Source organism: Ranitomeya variabilis, chromosome 2, assembly GCF_051348905.1.
Source record: "Ranitomeya variabilis isolate aRanVar5 chromosome 2, aRanVar5.hap1, whole genome shotgun sequence".
NCBI classification, from domain to species: Eukaryota; Metazoa; Chordata; class Amphibia; order Anura; family Dendrobatidae; genus Ranitomeya; species Ranitomeya variabilis.
The window spans coordinates 891694709-891716831 of record NC_135233.1 but is presented as its reverse complement, the minus strand read 5'-3'; the positions used below and the strand labels follow the sequence as shown (position 1 = coordinate 891716831).

General features: G+C 46.7%; 1 protein-coding gene across 3 annotated transcripts in view; it reads left to right on the top strand.

The window, feature by feature from the left end:
• Nucleotides 1–22123, top strand: part of FXR1 (FMR1 autosomal homolog 1) — a 117317-nt gene that overhangs the window by 33741 nt on the left and 61453 nt on the right. For all 3 annotated transcript variants that reach the window (XM_077290446.1, XM_077290445.1, XM_077290447.1), the window contains exons 2-3: nucleotides 12627–12679; nucleotides 12770–12863. In XM_077290446.1, the coding sequence (XP_077146561.1) occupies nucleotides 12627–12679; nucleotides 12770–12863 (147 nt within the window). The remainder of the gene's footprint in view (nucleotides 1–12626; nucleotides 12680–12769; nucleotides 12864–22123) is intronic.

Genomic DNA, 22123 nt, shown 5'->3' with positions numbered 1-22123 from the left:
CGCGGCCGATCCGCTGCGGATCCGCGGCCGATCCGCTCTGTGTGCACATGCCATAACCCTACCCCTAACCCTACCCGTAACCCTAACCCTACCCCTAACCCTACCCCTAGTTCTAACCCTAGTTCTAACCCTAACCCTAGTGGAAAAAGAAAAAAAAATATTTTCTTTATTTTATTATTGTCCCTACCTATGGGGGTGATAAAGGGGGGGGTTTATTTATTATTTTTTTATTTTGATTGCTGTGATAGAACCTACCACAGCGATCAAAATGTACTTGTAATGAATCTGCCGGCCGGCAGATTCGGCGGGCGCACTGGGCATGCGCCCGCCATTTTGGAAGATGGCGGCGCCCAGCGAGGAGACGGACCGACACCGGGAGCCTCGGTAAGTATAAGGGGGGGAGATCGGGGCACGGGGGGGCGTCGGAGCACCGGGGGGTGACATAGGAGCAGGGGGGGGAGCAGGCAGGAGGACGGGGGAGCGGAGCACAGGACGGAGGGGACCGGACCCCATAACGGAGCACTGGGGGGGCGATCGGTGGGGTGGGGGGGGGTCACTTCAGGTTTTCCAGCCATGGCCGATGGTATTGCAGCATCGGCCATGGCTGGATTGTAATATTTCACCAGTTTTTTAGGTGAAATATTACAAATCGCTCTGATTGGCAGTTTCACTTTCAACAGCCAATCAGAGCGATCGTAGCCACGGGGGGGGGGGGGGTGAAGCCACCCCCCCTGGGCTGAAGTACCACTCCCCCTCTCCCTGCAGATCGGGTAAAATAGGAGTTAACCCCTTCACCCGATCTGCAGGGACGCGATCATTCCATGACGCCACATAGGCGTCATGGGTCGGGAAGGGGTTAAGTTAATTTGCATATATCTTGAAATAATAAGATGAATGGCACAATGCCTAGTTATAAGAAAAGATCGTTGAAAGTTGCTTTTACTTATCAGGAGAGAAAGAGGCTCTAGTTGCATCAAAATGAAAATCTAATGTTTAGTGTTGTAGGGGGTTTCACAATTCAATGCATATGGCTGTATTTGGCTTCCATATCACTGATACTAAAGAACAATGTAATATGTTATGAAGGAATGTACATAAAAAGAAAAATCCTGCATTCTCCATTACATTTTTATTTTTACAATTAGCAAAATGTGCTCTTAGCGTATCATTTGTTCTGTGATGAATGTATGTACGTCAGCATATGGTTTCCACATTGCAATCTATGCATTGTGCTTGAAGTTCAATGGAACAGTGTGTTTGGGCTTGTCGCCCTGTATTGCAGATTGTCCAGAATATGGACAGATAAATGGGATTTGCCAAGCCAAGTATGATGTTCCCCAATCGGTCTAAGGGCACAGTCCGACGACCGTGTAAGTCGGAATGCAGTGCATGGACTGACCGGCATCTTTCCCAGCCTCAGCGTGACAGCTGTATAGAAACACAATCTCGTTACGATTTATACGGCCATCTGACTGCGCGCAAACGGTGGGCAATATGCACACGAGCAGCATCCCTTCTGTTTGCCTGATAAAATGTTTGTCATGTTAACCTCTTTATTAATGACCTTGTGGATGAGATTGAGAGTAAAGTGTTAGTTTTTGCTAACCACACCAAACTATATAGGATACTAAAATCTGATCTTTGTTTTGCAAAACTGCAATGTAATCTGGATAAGATGTCTGAATGGGCAAACACTTCTCAAATGAGGTTTAATGTAGATACCGTATTTTTTGGACTATAAGGCTACTTTCACACTAGCGTCGGGCTGAGGTTCCCGACGCTAGCGTTGTCTCCGCCGCACAACGAGGGCAGCGGATGCATTTTTCCAGGGCATCCGCTGCCCCATTGTGAGGTGCGGGGAGGTGGGGGCGGAGTTCCGGCCGCGCATGCGCGGTCGGAAAAAGCGGACCGTCGGGAGCTAAAAAACGTTACATGTAACGCTTTTTGCTCCCGACGGTCCGCCACAGCACGGCGCAACCGTCGCACGACGGTTGCGACGTGTGTCATTGCGTCGCTAATGTTAGTCAATGCAGAAAAAACGCATCCTGCAAGCACTTTTGCAGGATGCGTTTTTTCGGCAAAATGACGCATTGCGACGTAATGCAGTTAACGCCAGTGTGAAAGTAGCCTAAGACGCACCGGACTATAAGACGCACCCAGGTTTTAGAGGTGAAAAATTATTGTGTGTTGTAAAGACTAACCTTTTACCGTAATTCTTAGTTGTGCAGGTCCTGCAGCCAGCCAGCTACTGTGGTGAGGTAAAAAGCTGGAGCATCCCATGACTGCACACACAGAGCCCCCCCTCTTGTTGCCTCTCCATAGGTAATAAGTGGAAGCTTGCAGATTCTAGTGCCATGTCTGAAGGACCTGTGATGACATCAGAAGAGGGAGGGCTCTGTGCTGCCATGTGATGCTCCAGCCCGCCCACTTAATGACATCACACAGGTCCTTTTGCCGCAGCACTCAGCATCCAGCACAGCCAGGCAGGTATGCAGCGATCTTGTCTCCTCCGGCCCCTGCTGCTGCCCCCCCCCTCCACCAGACACACAGATCTCCCCAGCTGCTGCAGGAATCCAGGGCCGGGGAAACCATGTGTGTTTCAGTGAAGGAGTATTCATGTGCTGCTCCCCACTCACTGCTCAGCGACAGTTGGGCGGGGAAGCGGCTAATGAATATTCACTGCACTTTAATCATCGGGACCATGTGGTTTCCCCAGCACTGCAGTCAGGCAGCCTCTTATGAGTGGGATCACAGTGGATCCCACTTGTGGCTGCCCCCTTCCCACATGTTACATCCGGACTATAAGACGCACCCACACTTTCCTCCCATATTTGGAGGAAAAAAAGTGCGTCTTATGGTCCGAAAAATACGGTAAATGTAGAGTAATGCACCTGGGAAGGAGTAATCCTATTGCTGCATATACATTAAATGGGAGTATACTCGGGACTACAGAACAGGGGCAGGACTTTGGTTTTCTAGTAGGGGTATGTTTATAGTCCCAACAACACCCCACGACTTATTGGTAGCTCTCTGCCTATGCACTGTGTACACAGGATGCTGCTAATCAGTGGTGTGGATGGGGTTATACTCAGCGAACCGAACCGGTAGATCTGCAGCAGATAAAACATTTAGCTCTACTTTTTATGGCCATTACCATTGCACTGCTCACAGGATTGTCTGGGAGTGTCCTTGGGTTTTTCTGCAAAATTTCCCTGTGACAACCACTCCTTTCATTAACGGCATAAAAATTATCACCAAATAAAGTCCATATCTCCTGAACGTTTTGAGGACATTTATAGGGAGCAGCAGGTATATTACGGTATGTGCCCACGATCAGGAATTGCTACGATTTTTACCTGCATATTATTGCAGCATCAAAACCACTGCAGCCAGATGTTACAGCATAGTGGATGGGATTTTTAGAAATCCCATTCCACTACTTGTGTATGTGCGCCTGTTGATCACCCATAGAAACTGACACGTGGCACGTCTTTCAGGACCGCTGTATGCCAATTTCTCTTGCAGAGACGCTAATCTCCGCAACAAAAATTTAATGAAAACAATGTATTTAATGCGGTAAATGGTTCAGTGAACACGTGGATTTACCTTTGTTCAATAGAACGCTGCGTTTTGGACAAAGAGAAAATACAGCATCTAAAATGCTGCTAGTTCCAGATCGTGGGCACATAGTCTAAATGAACAAAAACTGGACACTTTTTTGACCTGGTGACGGGTCCTTTTACACACAAGTACAGTGGGTTCCTATGAATAAGGCTTACAACTATGCTTACATTACTGATGCTCTATTTTTCTGTACAAATTGAACAATAACGAAATTTGTTAACGGCACAGTCTCATTAAGAAACCACCAGTCCATGCAACCTATTAGACTCCTGTCTGTCTTCTATGTGCTGAGCTGAACTTGAGCTTGCCTGAGGACATGACATGGTATAAGTCACCATGTAATATCACATTTTCGTTGCAGCGGCCGCTTGATTGGTTGCGGCTTCCCCTCGCACAGGCAGCCTGAGTGCCATTATTGCACGCTCTTAATAGGCTGACAGCTATACTTCTTGTCGCCACACACATACTAGTTTGGCTCTTGAGTGTGCCGAAACCACTGCTGGCCTATTCTCTTCCTGAGAATAACATAATAAATGGGGTGTTATTTTAGCATGCCCACTCCTCATCAAGTCTGAGGATGGTTGGTCTTTTGGGAAGGCCCATATATTTAAATCGTCAGCCAGATCTGCTGAAATGAGTTGATTGAGCGTCTTCTCTCAAATGCATATGGGCGCATTTTGACATGGACTGGATTTCTCCTTTCTCAGGTGTCTGTTGGATTTGATAGCACTTAAGTTAATAGTGTCCATTTTTAAATTAAGTGGCAGAAGAGTGATGCCATCCGTCTGGAAACTCTATTCTATAAATGTGAAGAGATGGTTCTGCAACATGCGCATGATATTCTGGTACATAATACAGCCATGTACATTTCATCAAAAATATATCTGCATGTGAAGATATCCTTATGATTTTGATGCAATATGGTAAAAATGTATCCATAAGGCTAAGTTCACACTGCAGTTCTGCTGCTTTTTTATGCTGTAGATAAGCCCCCGATGTATCCTGAAAGATGAGAAAAAGAGAGAGATTATACTCACCCAGGGGCGGTCCCGGTACGGTTCTGGTCCGATGGGCGTCGCGGTCCGGTCCGGGACCTCCCATCTTCTTACGATGGCGTCCTCTTCTTGTATTCACGCTGCGGCTCCGGCACAGGCGTACTTTGTCTTTTCTGTTGAGGGCAGAGCAAAGTACTGCAGTGCGCAGGTGCTGGGAAAGGTCAGAGAGGCCTGCGCACTTTGCTTTGCCCTCAACAGGTCAGACAAAGTACACCTGTGCCGGAGCCGCAGCGTAAATACAAGAAGAGGATGTCATCGTAAGAAGATGGGAGGCCCAGAATTCGACCGGGACTGCCCCTGGGTGAGTATAATCTAACCTCTTTTTCTCTTTTTTCAGGATACATCAGGGGCTTATCTACAGCATTACAGAATACTGTAGATTAGCCCCTGATGCTGGTAGGCTTAGCTCACCTTTGATTTTGGGAGGTGACAGGTTCCCTTTAAGATTATTAAAGAACTTTATTCTGGCTGTTTGTTTATGTATCATATAACTATAGGATTAGTAATGGATAGGTGTCTTATAGACTCCTCTCCATTACTAAGCTGTGGGCTTGATGTCACTGGACAATACAAAGCTGACAGAAACCCCACTTGCCACCGCTACAGGGCAAGTGGGAAGAGCCGAGCAAAGCGCCAGAGTTGTCGCCTCTAATAGATGTACCTTTTCTGGGGCGGCCACTATTTTTAGGCTGGGGGGGTCAATATCCATGGCCCCTTACCTGAGAATACCAGCCCCCAGCTGTGAGCTTTAGCAAAGCTGGTTGTCAAAAATGGAGGGGACCCCACACCGTGTTAATTATTTTTTTGGGGTTATTATTATTTAAATAATTAAAAATGAGGTGTGAGGACCCCTCTATTCTTCATAACCAGGCTTGCTGAAGCTGATAGCTGAGGGTTGCAGCCCCCAGCTGAGAGTTTAGCCTGGCTGGTTACAGAAAATGCAGGGGGAACCCATACCGGGTTTTTCATTTATTTAGTTATATCGCAGGCGGCGGGTGAGAAATACCCCGATCATCTGCTCTTGCTGTCACTGTTATTAGCGGCAGCAGGTGACAGATGATGGGAGTAATAGTCCAAAATGCCCCCACCTACTGTCATTGTTCTGACTTGAGTATACCTCTCATCATTCTCATCACCTGTCAGCAGGATTGTGCTGAGTAACCTACAGACAGTGTCATGTTGGCGCTATTACACTAAACCTTATTCACCTTGGTTGATGAAATCCATCCTGTGGTGGTTGTTGTTTAATCTTTTTCAGTTAAGGTACCGTCACATTAAGCGACGCTGCAGCGATAACGACAACGATGCCGATCGCTGCAGCGTCGCTGTTTGATCGCTGGAGAGCTGTCACACAGACCGCTCTCCAGCGATCAACGATGCCGAGGTCCCCTGGTAACCAGGGTAAACATCGGGTAACTAAGCGCAGGGCCGCGCTTAGTAACCCGATGTTTACCCTGGTTACCAGCGTAAAATGTAAAAAAAACAAACAGCACATACTTACATTCACGTCCCCCTGCGTCCACTTCCTGACTGACTGAGCGCCGTACAGTGAGAGCAGAGCGGTGACGTCACCGCTGTGCTGCTTTCACTTTCACTTTGCGGCGCTGAGTCAGAGGAGGAAGCAGACTGCAGGGGACGCAATGTGAGTATGTGCTGTTTGTTTTTTTTACATTTTACGCTGGTAACCAGGGTAAACATCGGGTTACTAAGCGCGGCCCCGCGCTTAGTTACCCGATGTTTACCCTGGTTACCAGTGTAAAATATCGCTGGTATCGTTGCATTTGGTGTCAAACACAACGATACACAGCGATCAAACGACCAAATAAAGTTCTGGACTTTATTCAGCGACCAGCGACATCACAGCAGGATCCTGATCGCTGCTGCGTGTCAAACTAAACGATATCGCTAGCGAGGACGCTGCAACGTCACGGATCGCTAGCGATATCGTTATAAAGTCGTTTAGTGTGACGGTACCTTTAATGATATGCTCGTGCTTCGGGGTGTGGGGGGGGGGTCTTTATGTGGTGCTCTGCTTTTAAGCTATTCATACTGATGGCTTATGACAGTTCACTGATCCCTCAGTGACCTGCCCCCTATTTTACATAAAAAAGCTGCGCTGTGGTTTAAATACCCTTAACTGCTGCCGTTAAAAGGCGTATCGGAAGTCGTTAAGGGGTTAAATAATACATTTCACGACTGGTGCAGGACGAGAGAGGACCCTACCAGCGAGGTCTCACAATCTACAAACATGCAGGCGATCTGATTGCCTGTATGTAGCACAGCCGTTCGGATTATGGCAGCTACTAGCCTCCCATGGAGACTGGTGAAGCAGGCAAAAAGTAAAAAAAATAAAATTTAAATAAAAAAAAGTTCAAATTAGCCCCATTCAAAATAAAAGAATAACTAAAAAATAAAACGTACACACATTTGCTATTGCCTCGTTCAGAATCACCCGATCTATCAATATAAAAAAAATTAACCCGATCGCTAAACGGCGTAATGAGAAAGTCAAAATGCCAGAACTGAATTTTTTGTTTGGTCGCCGCAACATTGCATTAAAATGCAATATTGGGCAATCAAAAGTGACTACACCAAAATGGTTTCATTAAAAACTTCAGCTTGGCGCGCAAAAAATAAGCCCTCACCCAACCAGAGATCACGAAAAATGGAGACATTACGGGTACCCGAAAATGGAGCAATTTTTTTTATTTTTTTTAACAAAAACTTTGCAATTTTTTACTGAAAAACGAACCTAGGCATGTTTGTTGTCTATGAACTCGTAATGACCTGGAGATTCATAATGACAGGTCAATTTAAGCATTTAGTGAACTTGGTAAAAAAACAAACTAAACAAAACAAAACTGTAGGATTGTACTTTTTTTTTTTTTGCAATTTCACAGCACCTGGAATTTGTTTTCAATTTTCGAGTACATGACATGGAAAAGCCAATGGTGTCGTTCAAAAGTACAACTCGTCTTGCAAAAAAGCAAGCCCTCAGACATTGTCACTTTGACCAAAAAAAAAATATGGCTCTGGGAAGAAGGGGGGCAAAAAATTAAAATGCAAAACCAAAAATACCTCTGCTCGTTAAGGGGTTAAAGAATAATTAACAGGTCTGTCAGAGCCAGAATTATTGCTGGTTGGTAGGTGATGAAATACTTTCATGCAATAAAATGCAATTTAGGTATTTAAAAATCATACTATGTGATTTTCTGTTTTTTTTTAGATTCTATCTCTCGGTTGCAGTGTATCTACCATAAAAATTAGACTTCTTAATTCTTTGTAGGTGGACTTCCCCAGTGTGTGTGTGTGTGTTTCTTTTACACTCTCCTCCCTCAGTCTGTTCAAGGATAAAATTGGATATATGCATGGCCCGATAGAATAATATTGGTCGAGTGCGATCCGATGCTTTGTCGGATCACATTCGGACCAAAAATTGTCTGCCCGAACACTATCAAAGTTATTACTGCAAAAGATAATATTTGTAAGGCACTGTGCAACTAATGGCAGTATTTGAGTGAGTAAAATAAAGTGACACTCGTCAGATTTAAAGAATGAGGCTTGGTCACTATTCTGAGCCAAAGTAAAAAATGTTTCTACAAAAGTCCTTAAAAATTAATAATGGCTAAAAAGTGTGAACCAAACAGAAATTGGATACACCACACCTCCTTAACCTCTTCATGACTGAGCCAGCTGAGCTTAAAGGGACTCTGTCACCCCAAAAATCGTATCTGAGCTAATCCCACCGGCATCAGGGGCTTATCTACAGCATTCTGGAATGCTGTAGATAAGCCCCTGATGTAACCTGAAAGATGAGAAATGAAGGTTAGATTATACTTACCCAGGGGCGGTCCCGGTCCGGTCCGATGGGTGTCGTGATCTGGGTCCGGGGCCTCCCATCTTCATTCGATCACGTCCTCTTCTTGTCTTCATGCTCCGGCGCAGGCGTACTTTGTGCATGTTGAGGGCCGAGCGCAGTACGCAGGCGCCGGGAAAGGTCAGAGAGGCCCAGCGCCTGCGCACTGCAGTACTTTGCTCTGCCCTCCACAGGGCACATAAAGTACGCCTGTGCCGCGGCAAGAAGACAAGAAGAGGACGTCCTCCTATGAAGATGGGAGGCCCCGGACCGCGACGCCCATCGGACGGGACCGCCCCTGGGTGAGTATACTCTAACCTTTATTTCTCATCTCTCAGGTTACATCGGGGGCTTATCTACAGCATTACAGAATGCTGTAGATAAGCCCCTGATGCCGGTGAGCTTAGCTCAGATACGATGTTTGGGGTGACAGAGTCCCTTTAGGCCATGTGCACACGTTAAGTATTTTTCACGTTTTTTTCACGTTTTTTCGCTATAAAAACGTGATAAAAACGCGAAAAAAACGCTTACATATGCCTCCTATTATTTTAAGTGTATTCCGCATTTTTTGTGCAAATGTAGCCTTTTTTTCCGCGAAAAAATCGCATCGCGGAAAAAAAAGCAACATGTTCATTAAAATGCGGAATTGCAGGGGATTCCGCACACCTAGGGGTCCATTGATCTGCTTACTTCCCGCACGGGGATGTGCCCACGATGCGGGAAGTAAGCAGATTATGTGCGGTTGGTACCCAGGGTGGAGGAGAGGAGACTCTCCTCCACGCACTGGGCACCATATAATTGGTCAAAAAATAAGAATTAAAATAAAAAATAGTCCTATACTCACCCTCGATGTCTTCCCGCCTCCACTGCACGCTGTCGCTTCGGTTCCTGTAGCTGGTGTGCGGTGAAAGACCTGCCGATGACGTCACTGTCCTGTGATTGGTCGTGAGCGGTCATGTGACCGCTCATGTGACCGTGACGTCACGGAAGGTCCTGTGCGCACAGACCAGCTATAGGAAGAGGAACGGACGCCGGTGAGGAGATGTCTGGGTGAGTATAAGCATTTTTTTATTTTTTTTATTATTTTTAAACATTCTATCTTTTACTATAGATGCTGCATAGGCTGCATCTATAGTAAAAAGTTGGTCACACTTGTCAAACAGTATGTTTGACAAGTGTGACCAACCTGTCAGTCAGTTTTCCAAGCGATGCTACAGATCGCTTGGAAAACTTTAGCATTCTGCAAGCTAATTACGCTTGCAGAATGCTAAAAAAAACGCGAAAAAAACAGAAAAAAAACGCAAAAAAAAAAATGTGGATTTCTTGCAGAAAATTTCCGGTTTTCTTCAGGAAATTTCTGCAAGAAATTCGCAACATGTGCACATACCCTTAAGCTCAGTTGGCTCAGTCATGAAGAGGTTAAGGAGGTGTGGTGTATCCAATTTCTGTTTGGTTCACACTTTTTAGCCATTATTAATTTTTAAGGAATTTTGTACAAAAATTTTTTATTTTGGCTCAGAATATATGACCGTGCTTGTTTATATGAAGTGCAGCGTGGTATTCTGACAATGTGTGCCAGGTGTTTACTTTGAAAAATAAATTGATACTTAACCCAACCCAATATCTATACATGTTCTTAATTTTGTTTAATTAGTACACTTCAAAAGAGCAAAAATTTTCCTTTCTACCTGAAGCGTAAAATGTTCAGAAAGCCTGGAAGCAAAAAGGTTAAAGAAGTTGTCCACTACTTGGACAACCCATTCTCATAACCCTCGCTTGACCCTGATATAATAAAAAAACTTAAACTCCTCTAACATGCCAGTGCTGTTCCTGCAGTGACGGCACTCGCTCTCCCCAGGGCTCCCAATCAGTGCTGGAGTCACTGTCCCTCCTTTGGACAAATTGAACATTAAGAGGAAGTCCGGTTTGCCGCTGCTCTCTAACTTCCTCTTCGTGTCCAATTTGTCCAAAGACGGGGACAGTGACGCCAGCACTGATTGGGTGTCGGGGTCACATGTCATACAGCCGCACAAGAGCCCATGGAACGCGAGTGCCTACACCGTGAGAACTATAGGCTTTATTTTATCAGGGCAAAGCTTGGGGTGTTAGAAGGGGTTGTCCTCCTAATAGACAGCTCCTTTAACATTCCCCATCTAATATATAATTGCCTAGAATACTACTTCCTGCAATTTGTGCCAACTTCCGTGGCTTTGTCCGGAGCTAATGTCCGGAGCTAATGTCCGGAGCTAATGTCCGGAGCTAATGTCCGGAGCTAATGTCCGGAGCTAATGTCCGGAGCTAATGTCCGGAGCTAATGTCCGGAGCTAATGTCCGGAGCTAATGTCCGGAGCTAATGTCCGGAGCTAATGTCCGGAGCTAATGTCCGGAGCTAATGTCCGGAGCTAATGTCCGGAGCTAAGTGACGTCACCAGTGTCCTACACCCAGGCAGAGCACTGGGGCCCCAGGCAGAGCACTGGGGCCCCAGGCAGAGCACTGGGGCCCCAGGCAGAGCACTGGGGCCCCAGGCAGAGCACTGGGGCCCCAGGCAGAGCACAGGGGCCCCAGGCAGCATATGGGGCCCCAGGCAGAGCACAGGGGCCCCAGGCAGCATATGGGGCCCCAGGAAGAGCACAGGGGCCCCAGGCAGCATATGGGGCCCCAGGCAGAGCACAGGGGCCCCAGGCAGCATATGGGGCCCCAGGAAGAGCACAGGGGCCCCAGGCAGCATATGGGGCCCCAGGCAGCATATGGGGCCCCAGGCAGAGCATATGGGGCCCCAGGCAGAGCACAGGGGCCCCAGGCAGAGCACAGGGGCCCCAGGCAGAGCACAGGGGCCCCAGGCAGAGCACAGGGGCCCCAGGCAGAGCACAGGGGCCCCAGGCAGAGCACAGGGGCCCCAGGCAGAGCACAGGGGCCCCAGGCAGAGCACGTGGCCCCAGGCAGAGCACGTGGCCCCAGGCAGAACACGGGGCCCCAGGCAGAGCACAGGGGCCCCAGGCAGCATATGGGGCCCCAGGCAGAGCACAGTGGCCCCAGGCAGAGCACACACCAAATCGGAGGCCGAGGGGCCCCGCCCACCACATCGGAGGCCGAGGGGCCCCGCCCACCACATCGGAGGCCGAGGGGCCCCGCCCACCACATCGGAGGCCGAGGGGCCCCGCCCACCACATCGGAGGCCGAGGGGCCCCGCCCACCACATCGGAGGCCGAGGGGCCCCGCCCACCACATCGGAGGCCGAGGGGCCCCGCCCACCACATCGGAGGCCGAGGGGCCCCGCCCACCACATCGGAGGCCGAGGGGCCCCGCCCACCACATCGGAGGCCGAGGGGCCCCGCCCACCACATCGGAGGCCGAGGGGCCCCGCCCACCACATCGGAGGCCGAGGGGCCCCGCCCACCACATCGGAGGCCGAGGGGCCCCGCCCACCACATCGGAGGCCGAGGGGCCCCGCCCACCACATCGGAGGCCGAGGGGCCCCGCCCACCACATCGGAGGCCGAGGGGCCCCGCCCACCACATCGGAGGCCGAGGGGCCCCGCCCACCACATCGGAGGCCGAGGGGCCCCGCCCACCACATCGGAGGCCGAGGGGCCCCGCCCACCACATCGGAGGCCGAGGGGCCCCGCCCACCACATCGGAGGCCGAGGGGCCCCGCCCACCACATCGGAGGCCGAGGGGCCCCGCCCACCACATCGGAGGCCGAGGGGCCCCGCCCACCACATCGGAGGCCGAGGGGCCCCGCCCACCACATCGGAGGCCGAGGGGCCCCGCCCACCACATCGGAGGCCGAGGGGCCCCGCCCACCACATTATTCTTACATTTGAATAAATAAAGTATATATGGATTCTAGACTCCCGATTCTTTAGAATCGGGCTGCCATCTAGTCTAATGATATTCCAGTAAAAGCTATCGACTCGTAAGGAAAAACTAAAGACCGATTTGTGGGGGTTTTTTTCTATGTAGATTCGAGTAAATTGATAGACTGAGATTGAATTAAACACCGCATATAACACATTATAAAGTAAATTATAATTCTTTTTTTTATTCACTTTTGTATGCATTTTTAAACCATTTTTGTTTTCTGCTTTCAGGGATTCATCAAAGATGTCCATGAAGATTCGCTCACAGTTGTTTTCGAAAACAAGTAAGTAGGCCGTTTTTATATTTTCCATGTGACCATTGGCTGTATGCTCACTTGCTCTGTTCCAATCTGCTGTCACCTGCTTATTCTCAGCTGGCAGCCGGAACGTCAGGTTCCGTTCCATGAAGTTCGGATGCCACCCCTACCTGACATCAAGAAGGAAATAACCGAAGGGGATGAGGTTGAAGTAAGTGTCAAATTTCTCTTTTGATGTTTGCCATCAAAGGTAAGTTTTTTTTTTACAATACTTACAGACAATACATATACATTTAGGCCACATTGATTTCTGTTAAGGTACTGTCACACTCTGCAACTTTCCAACGATCACGACCAGCGATACGACCTGGCCGTGATCGTTGGTAAGTCGTTGTGTGGTCGCTGGAGAGCTGTCACACAGACCGCTCTCCAGCGACCAACGATGCCGAAGGCCCCGGGTAACCAGGGTAAACATCGGGTTACTAAGCACAGGGTCGCGCTTAGTAACCCGATGTTTACCCTAGTTACCATCGTAAAAGTTAAAAAAAACAAACAGTACATACTCACATTCCGGTGTCCGTCAGGTCCCTTGCAGTCTGCTTCCCGCTCTGACTGAGTGCCGCCGTAAAGTGAAAGCAGATCACAGCGGTGACGTCACCGCTGTGCTCTGCTCTTACATTCCGGCCGGCAGTCAGAGCGGGAAGCAGACTGCAAGGGACCTGACGGACACCGGAATGTGAGTATGTACTGTTTGTTTTTTTTAACTTTTACGATGGTAACCAGGGTAAACATCGGGTTACTAAGCGCGGCCCTGCGCTTAGTAACCCGATGTTTACCCTGGTTACAAGCGAACGCATCGTTGGATCGGTGTCACACACACTGATCCAACGATGACAGCGGGAGATCCAGCGACGAAAGAAAGTTCCAAACGATCTGCTACGATGTACGATTCTCAGCAGGGTCCCTGATCGCTGCTGCGTGTCAGACACAGCGATATCGTATGGATATCGCTGGAACGTCACGGATCGTACCGTCGTAGCGACAAAAGTGCCACTGTGTGACAGTACCCTTAGAATGGTTGCAAACTGGAAATTCACAGTAGAATACATTTGTATGGATTGTATGAAAAAGCAGTCACTTCAGTGATTTTCAAAGAATATGCAATTGAAGTCAGACAAAGTCTTTAACTTCTGGCAACTGATCTTCATGTGGGTTAGCCTCATTGTTGTGCAGTTGGGATAATGTGTGGCTTTTCTATGAGGAATCTGGGGCAATATTAAATATTCTTCATTCCTTGTTCATTTTTTTTTTTCTTGTTCGTATGTTCTAAATTGAGCATGTGTTATCGGTTGAACATCAACAGATTCTGTACCTGCAAAATTCACTTTTAATTCCTTTTAGAGTTCTTAATGTGGGAACGTGGATTTATGTAATCTTGTAGATTAGACTTCAGTTTGGCATGTAGCTTTGTACATTCTGAAGAACTGTGAGCATGTAGAGATTATGGCAGATGCCAAAATATCTTTTTACTACCAATTAGCCCAGGCCACATTTCCAACAAATGTAGCTATGAACCAACTGGTACTATTCTACGGTACATGCTGCTATTGAAAGTCTGATTTAGACCTTAAATGCCATGTGAGCATTGGCAGCAATCAGTATCAGTCACCTTGGTTGAATATTCCATCAACATACTATATAGGACCTACTAGTTTTATACAAGGGTCCTCCACTTCTTCCCAGGATTATCATCACTTTACTTCAGGGAGATTCTAAGATCTTGGCTCCACAGCACATACTTACTGGAATCGAATATCTTTGGTTTCGGAACCCAGACATACAGGTGCTTCTCACAAAATTAAAATATCAAAAAGTTAATTTATTTAAATTTCAATACAAAAAAGTGAAACTCAGATATTTTATGGAGTCATTATTAACAGAGTGATCCATTTCAAGTGTTTATTTCTGTTAATGTTGATGATTATGGCTTACAGCCAATGAAAACCCAAAAGTCATTATGTCAATAAATTAGAATAATTAACAGAAAACACCTGCAAAGGCTTCCTATACGCTTAGGAAGTAGGCTCCACAATCATGGGAAGACTGCTGACTTGACAGATGTCCAGAAGGCAGTCATTGACACTCCACAAGGAGGGTAAATCACAAATGGTCATTACTAAAGAAGCTGGCTGTTCAGAGTGCTATATCCAAGAATATTAATGGAGAGTTGAGTGGAAGGAAAAAGGGTAGTAGAAAACTGTGCACAAGCAATCTGGATAACTGCAGCCTAAAAAGGATTAAGAAACAGCCATTAAAAAATTTGGGGAGATTCATAAGGAGTGGACTGCAGCTGGAATCATTGATTCAAGAGCCACAACACACAGACATATCCAGGACATGGGCTACAAGTATCGCATTCCTTGTGTGAAGCCACTCATGACCAATAGACAACGCCAGAAGCGTCTTACCTGAGCCAAGGAGAAAAAGAACTGGACTGTGCTCATTGGTCCAAGGTGTTGTACAGACTTGATAGAGCTTATTCTGAAAACTTAGCAGCCTTGTGTGGATTTCATTGACATGCTTCGTCTCCCTAATTCTCTTCACTCCTTACCCCTAGACTATACTTTCCTGTGCCTTGTTACTCCTAATTACTCTCATTTAAGTCACTCCTCTCAATTCCTCTTTTGTTGTCTTTTGCATGATGATTGTAGCTTATTTTGTACAAAATGATTAACCCATTTCTGACCTCGGACGGAATAGTACGTCCGAGGTCAGAACCCCCGCTTTAATGCGGGCTCCGGCAGTGAGCCCGCATCAAAGCCGGGACATGTCAGCTGTTTTGAACAGCTGACATGTGCCCGCAATAGCGGCGGGTGAAATCGCGATTCACCCGCCGCTATTAACTAATTATATGCCGCTGTCAAACGCAGGCAGCGGCATTTAACCGGCCAGGCTGCCGGAAATGAGCGCATCGCTGACCCCCGTCACATGATCGGGGGTCAGCAATGCTTCTCTATATTAACTATAGAGGTCCTTGAGACCTCTATGGTTACTGATCCCCGGTAGCTGTGAGCGCCACCCTGTGGTCGCCGCTCATAGCACACCTGCATTTCTGCTGCATAGCAGTGATCTGATGATCGCTGCTATGTAGCAGAGGCGATCGAGTTGTGCCAGCTGATAGACTCCTATGGAGGCTACTAAAGCATGGCAAAAATAAAAACTAAAAAAAAAAAATTAAATAAAATCACCCCCCTTTTGCCCCATTCAAAATAAATCAATAAAAAGAAAATCAAACCTACACATATTTGGTATCGCCACGTTCAGAATCGCCCGATCTATCAATAAGCATTAACCTGATTGCTAAACAGCATAGCGAGAAAAAAATTCGGAACGCCAGAATTACGTTTTTTGGTCGCAGCGACATTGCATTAAAATGCAATAACGGGCGATCAAAAGAACGTATCTGCACTGAAATGGTATCATTAAAAACGCCAGCTCGGCACGCAAAAAATAAGCCCTCAACCGACCCTAGATCATGAAAAACGGAGACTCTACGGGTATCAGAAAATGGCGCAATGTTTTTTTTTTTTTTTTAAGGAAAGCTTGGAATTTTTTTTTTCACCACTTCGATAAAAAATTACCTAGACATGTTAGGTGTCTATGAACTCGTAATGACCTGGAGAATCATAATGGCAGGTCAGTTTTGGCATTTAGTGAACCTAGCAAAAAAGCCAAACAGAAAACAAGTGTGGGACTGCACTTTGTTTGCAATTTTACCGCACTTGGAATTTTTTTCCCGTTTTCCAGTACACAACATGCTAAAACCAATGATGTCATTCAAAAGTACAACTTGTTTCGCAAAAAAATAAGCCCTCACATGGCCATATTGACGGAAAAGTAAAAAAAAGTTATGGCTCTGGTAAGGAGGGGAGCAAAAAACGAACACGGAAAAAACGGAAAATCCCAAGGCCATGAAGGGGTTAATATATACTGTTCTACAAAAATATATATACCGTATATACTCAAGTATAAGCTCACCCGAGTATAAGCAGAGGCACCTAATTTTGCCACGGAAAACTGGGTAAGCTTATTGACTCGAGTAAAAGGCTATGTGCACACGTTCAGGATTTTTCATGGTTTTTCGCTATAAAACCGTGAAAAAGACGCATACATTAACCCCTTTCTGACATCTGACGTACTATCCCGTCGAGGTGGGGTGGGCCCGTATGACCACCGACGGGATAGTACGTCATCACCGATCAGCGGCGCTCACGGGGGGAGCGCGGCCGATCGGCCGGGTGTCAGCTGCATATCGCAGCTGACATCCGGCACTATGTGCCAGGAGCGGTCACGGACCGCCCCCGGCACATTAACCCCCGGCACACCGCGATCAAACATGATCGCGGTGTACCGGCGGTATAGGGAAGCATCGCGCAGGGAGGGGGCTCCCTGCGGGCTTCCCTGAGACCCCCGGAGCAACGCGATGTGATCGCGTTGCTCCGAGGGTCTCCTACCTCCCTCCTCGCCGCAGGTCCCGGATCCAAGATGGCCGCGGCATCCGGGTCCTGCAGGGAGGGATCAGAGCAGGCGCTGGTAAGCCTGCAGCCCTGCACAGCAGATCGTCGATCTGACAGAGTGCTGTGCACACTGTCAGATCAATGATCTGTAATGTCCCCCCCTGGGACAAAGTAAAAAAGTAAAAAAAAAATTCCCCATGTGTGTAAAAAAAAAATAATAAAAAAAATATCCTAAATAAAGAAAAAAATATATATATTATTCCCATAAATACATTTCTTTAGCTAAATAAAATAAAAAAAACAATAAAAGTACACATTTAGTATCGCCGCGTCCGTAACGACCCAACCTATAAAACTGCCCCACTAGTTAACCCCTTCAGGAAACACCGTAAGAAAAAAAAAAAAAAAAAGAGGCAAAAAACGCTTTATTATCATACCGCCGAACAAAAAGTGGAATAACATGCGATCAAAAAGACTGATATAAATAACCATGGTACCTCTGAAAACGTCATCTTGTCCCGCAAAAAACGAGCCGCCATACAGCATCATCAGCAAAAAAATAAAAAAGTTATAGTCCTGAGAATAAAGCGATACCAAAATAATTATTTTTTCTCTAAAATAGTTTTTATCGTATAAAAGCGCCAAAACATAAAAAAAAAATGATATAAATGAGATATCGCTGTAATCGTACTGACCCGACGAATAAAACTGCTTTATCAATTTTACCAAACGCGGAACGGTATAAACGCTTCCCCCAAAAGAAATTCATGAGTAGCTGGTTTTTGATCACTCTGCCTCACAAAAATCGGAATAAAAAGCGATCAAAAAGTGTCACGTGTCCGAAAATGTAACCAATAAAAATGTCAACTCGTCCCGCAAAAAACAAGATCTCACATGACTCTGTGGACTCAAATATGGAAAAATTACAGCTCTCAAAATGTGGTAACGCAAAAAATATTTTTTGCAATGAAAAGCGTCTTTCAGTGTGTGACGGCTGCCAATCCTAAAAATCCGCTAAAAAACTCGCTATAAAGGTAAATCAAACCCCCCTTCATCACCCCCTTAGTTAGGGAAAAATAAAAAAATAAAAAAATGTATTTATTTCCATTTTCCCATTAGGGCTAGGGCTAGGGTTTAGGGCTAGGGTTTAGGGCTAGGGTTTAGGGCTAGGGTTTAGGGCTAGGGTTTAGGGCTAGGGTTTAGGGCTAGGGTTTAGGGCTAGGGTTTAGGGCTAGGGTTTAGGGCTAGGGTTTAGGGCTAGGGTTAGGGCTAGGGTTAGGGCTAGGGTTACGGCTAGTGTTATTGCTAGGGTTAGGGCTAGGGTTGGGGCTAGGGTTGGGGCTACAGTTAGGGTTGGGGCTAAAGATAGGGTTAGGGTTTGGATTACATTTACGGTTGGGAATAGGGTTGGGTGTGTCTGGGTTAGAGGAGTGGTTAGGGTTACTGTTGGGATTAGGGTAAGGGGTGTGTTTGGATTAGGGTTTCAGTTATAATTGGGGGGTTTCCACTGTTTAGGCACATCAGGGGCTCTCCAAACGGGACATGACATCCGATCTGAATTCCAGCCAATTCTGCGTTGAAAAAGGAAAACAGTGCTCCTTCCCTTCAGAGCTCTCCCGTGTGCCCAAACAGTGGTTCCCCCCCACATATGGGGTATCGGCGTACTCAGGACAAATTGGACATCATCTGTTGGGGTCCAATTTCTCCTGCTACCCTTGGGAAAATACAAAACTGGGGGCCAAAAAATAAGTTTTGTGGGAAAAAAAAGATTTTTTTATTTTCACGGCTCTGCGTTGTAAACTGTAGTGAGACACTTGGGGGTTCAAAGTTCTCACAACACATCTAGATAAGTTCCTTGGGGGGTCTAGTTTCCGATATGGGGTCACTTGTGGGGGGTTTGTACTGTTTGGGTACATCAGGGGCTCTGCAAATGCAACGTGACGCCTGCAGACCAATCCATTTAAGTCTGCATTCCAAATGGCGCTCCTTCCCTTCCGAGCTCTGTCATGCGCCCAAACAGTGGTTCCCCCCCACATATGGGGTATCAGCGTACTCAGGACAAATTGGACAACAACTTTTGGGGTCCAATTTATCCTGATACCCTTGTGAAAATACAAAACTGGGGGTTAAAAAATCATTTTTGTGAAAAAAAAAAAAAAAAAGAATTTTTATTTTCACGGCTCTGCGTTATAAACTGTAGTGAAACACTTGGGGGTTCAAAGCTCTCAAAACACATCTAGATAAGTTCCTTAGGGGGTCTACTTTCCAAAATGGTGTCACTTGTGGGGTTTTTTAATGTTTAGGCACATCAGGGGCTCTCCAAACGCAACATGGCATCCCATCTTAATTCCAGTCAATTTTGCATTGAAAAGTAAAATAGCGCTCCTTCCCTTCCGAGCTCTGCTATGCGCCCAAACGCAAACGCCCATGGTTTACACCCACATATGGTGTATCAGCGTACTCAGGACAAATTGCACAACAATTTTAGAGGTCCAATTTCTTCTCTTACCCTTGGGAAAATAAAAAATTGGGGGCGAAAAGATCATTTTTGTGAAAAAATATGATTTTTTATTTTTACGGCTCTGCATTATAAACTTCTGTGAAGCACTTGTTAGGTCAAAGTGCTCACCACACATCTAGATAAGATCCTTAGGGGGTCTACTTTCCAAAATGGTGTCACTTGTGGGGGGGGTTCAATGTTTAGGCACATCAGGGGCTCTCCAAATGCAACATGGCGTCCCATCTCAATTCCAGTCAATTTTGCATTGAAAAGTCAAATGGCTTTTGGGTCAAATTTTGGGGTCTATTTTCTCCTGTTACCCTTGGTAAAATAAAACAAATTGGAGCTGAAATAAATTTTGTGTGAAAAAAAGTTAAATGTTCATTTTTATTTAAACATTCCAAAAATTCCTGTGAAACACCTGAAGGGTTAATAAACTTCTTGAAAGTGGTTTTGAGTACCTTGAGGGGTGCAGTTTTTAGAATGGTGTCACACTTGGTTATTTTCTATCATATAGACCCCTCAAAATGACTTAAAATGAGATGTGGTCCCTAAAAAAAAATGGTGTTGTAAAAATGAGAAATTGCTGGTCAACTTTTAACCCTTATAACTCCGTCACAAAAAAAAAATTTTGGTTCCAAAATTGTGCTGATGTAAAGTAGACATGTAGGAAATGTTACTTATTAAGTATTTTGCGTGACATATGTCTGTGATTTAAGGGCATAAAAATTCAAAGTTGGAAAATTGCGAAATTTTCAAAATTTTCGCCAAATATTCGTTTTTTTCACAAATAAACGCAAGTTATATTGAAGAAATTTTACTATATCATGAAGTACAATATGTCACGAGAAAACAATGTCAGAATCGCCAAGATCCGTTGAAGCGTTCCAGAGTTATAACCTCATAAAGAGACAGTAGTCAGAATTACAAAAATTGGCCCGGTCATTAACGTGCAAACCACCCTTGGGGGTGAAGGGGTTAAGCATCCTATTAGAATGCAATCCCCAATTTTTGTGCACATGTTGCGTTTTTTGTGTTTGCATAGGCAGCATCAATAGTAAAACGTTGGTTACACTTGTCAAACACTATGTTTGACAAGTGTGACCTACCTGTCAATCAGTTTTCCAAGCGATGCTACAGATCGCTTGTGTTTAGCAGGAAAACGCATATCAATTCCGCATGCATTTTACCCGCGGCACAGTTGCGGAATTGCCGTGGAAATTTCAGCGGCAATTCTGGACGTGTGCACATAGCCTAAGTCGGGTATGTATTGTCCCCTCATTCCTATCCCGGTATGTGTGGTTCCCCCCCCATCCTATCCTGCTGTGTGTGGCTCCCCCTGTTGTATGCATGGCTCCCCCGGTCTCATCTTGTGTGCATGGCTGGGCTCCTCTGTCCTTCCCCCTGTCCTTCCCCCTGTCCTTCCTCTGTCCTCCCCCCGTCCTCCTCTGTCCTCCCCCCGTCCTCCTCTGTCCTCCCCCCGTCCTCCTCTGTCCTCCCCCCGTCCTCCTCTGTCCTCCCCCCGTCCTCCTCTGTCCTCCCCCACCCCGTCCTCCTCTGTCCTCCCCCCCCATCCTCCTCTGTCCTCCCCCCCCCGTCCTCCTCTGTCCTCCCCCCCGTCCTCCTCTGTCCTCCCCCCGTCCTCCTCTGTCCTCCCCCCCCCCCCCCCGTCCTCCTCTGTCCTCCCCCCCCCCCCCGTCCTCCTCTGTCCTCCCCCCCGTCCTCCTCTGTCCTCCCCCCCGTCCTCCTCTGTCCTCCCCCCTGTCCTCCCCCCCGTCCTCCTCCGTCCTCCCCCCGTCCTCCTCCGTCCTCCTCCGTCCTCCCCCCGTCCTCCTCCGTCCTCCCCCCGTCCTCCTCCGTCCCCCCCCCCGTCCTCCTCTGTCCTGCAACCTGTATTTAAATATATTTGTCATACGATTTGTGTCATGCATCAGCACTAAATAGTCTTAAGTTGCTGATGTGAGAAAATATAGTCAAAAATTTAATTTAAGGGATAAAGTAACTAAATATTGGCATATTGGCATGTATATATGTATTCACCTCTCTTGCCATTAAGCCCCTTAAAATTTCTGGTCTCATGCTTGGTGAAAGGAAGACCACCTGTGTGCAATATAAGTCACATGATCTGTTAGTATACACACTTTACTTTTTCTGAAAGACCACAGAGGCTGCAACACCATTAAGCAAGAGGCCCCACTAACCAAACACCGTAAAACCAAGTACGGGCGAGGCAGTCTCTGAATTCTAGAACGTATGGAATGATGGGCGTTAAGGTATCTGCGATATCTCCCTCCAATTGTTCTATCAGAAGGAGAGGCCCACGGACCTTCTGCTCCCACAAAATGACTTTGCAACTTCCCAATGTCATTTCCAAGGAGGATATCTGCAGGAAGTCCTCCCATAACGCCAATCCAACAGAGTTTTTCTCCAAAACCGAAATCCAAACGTACCAAA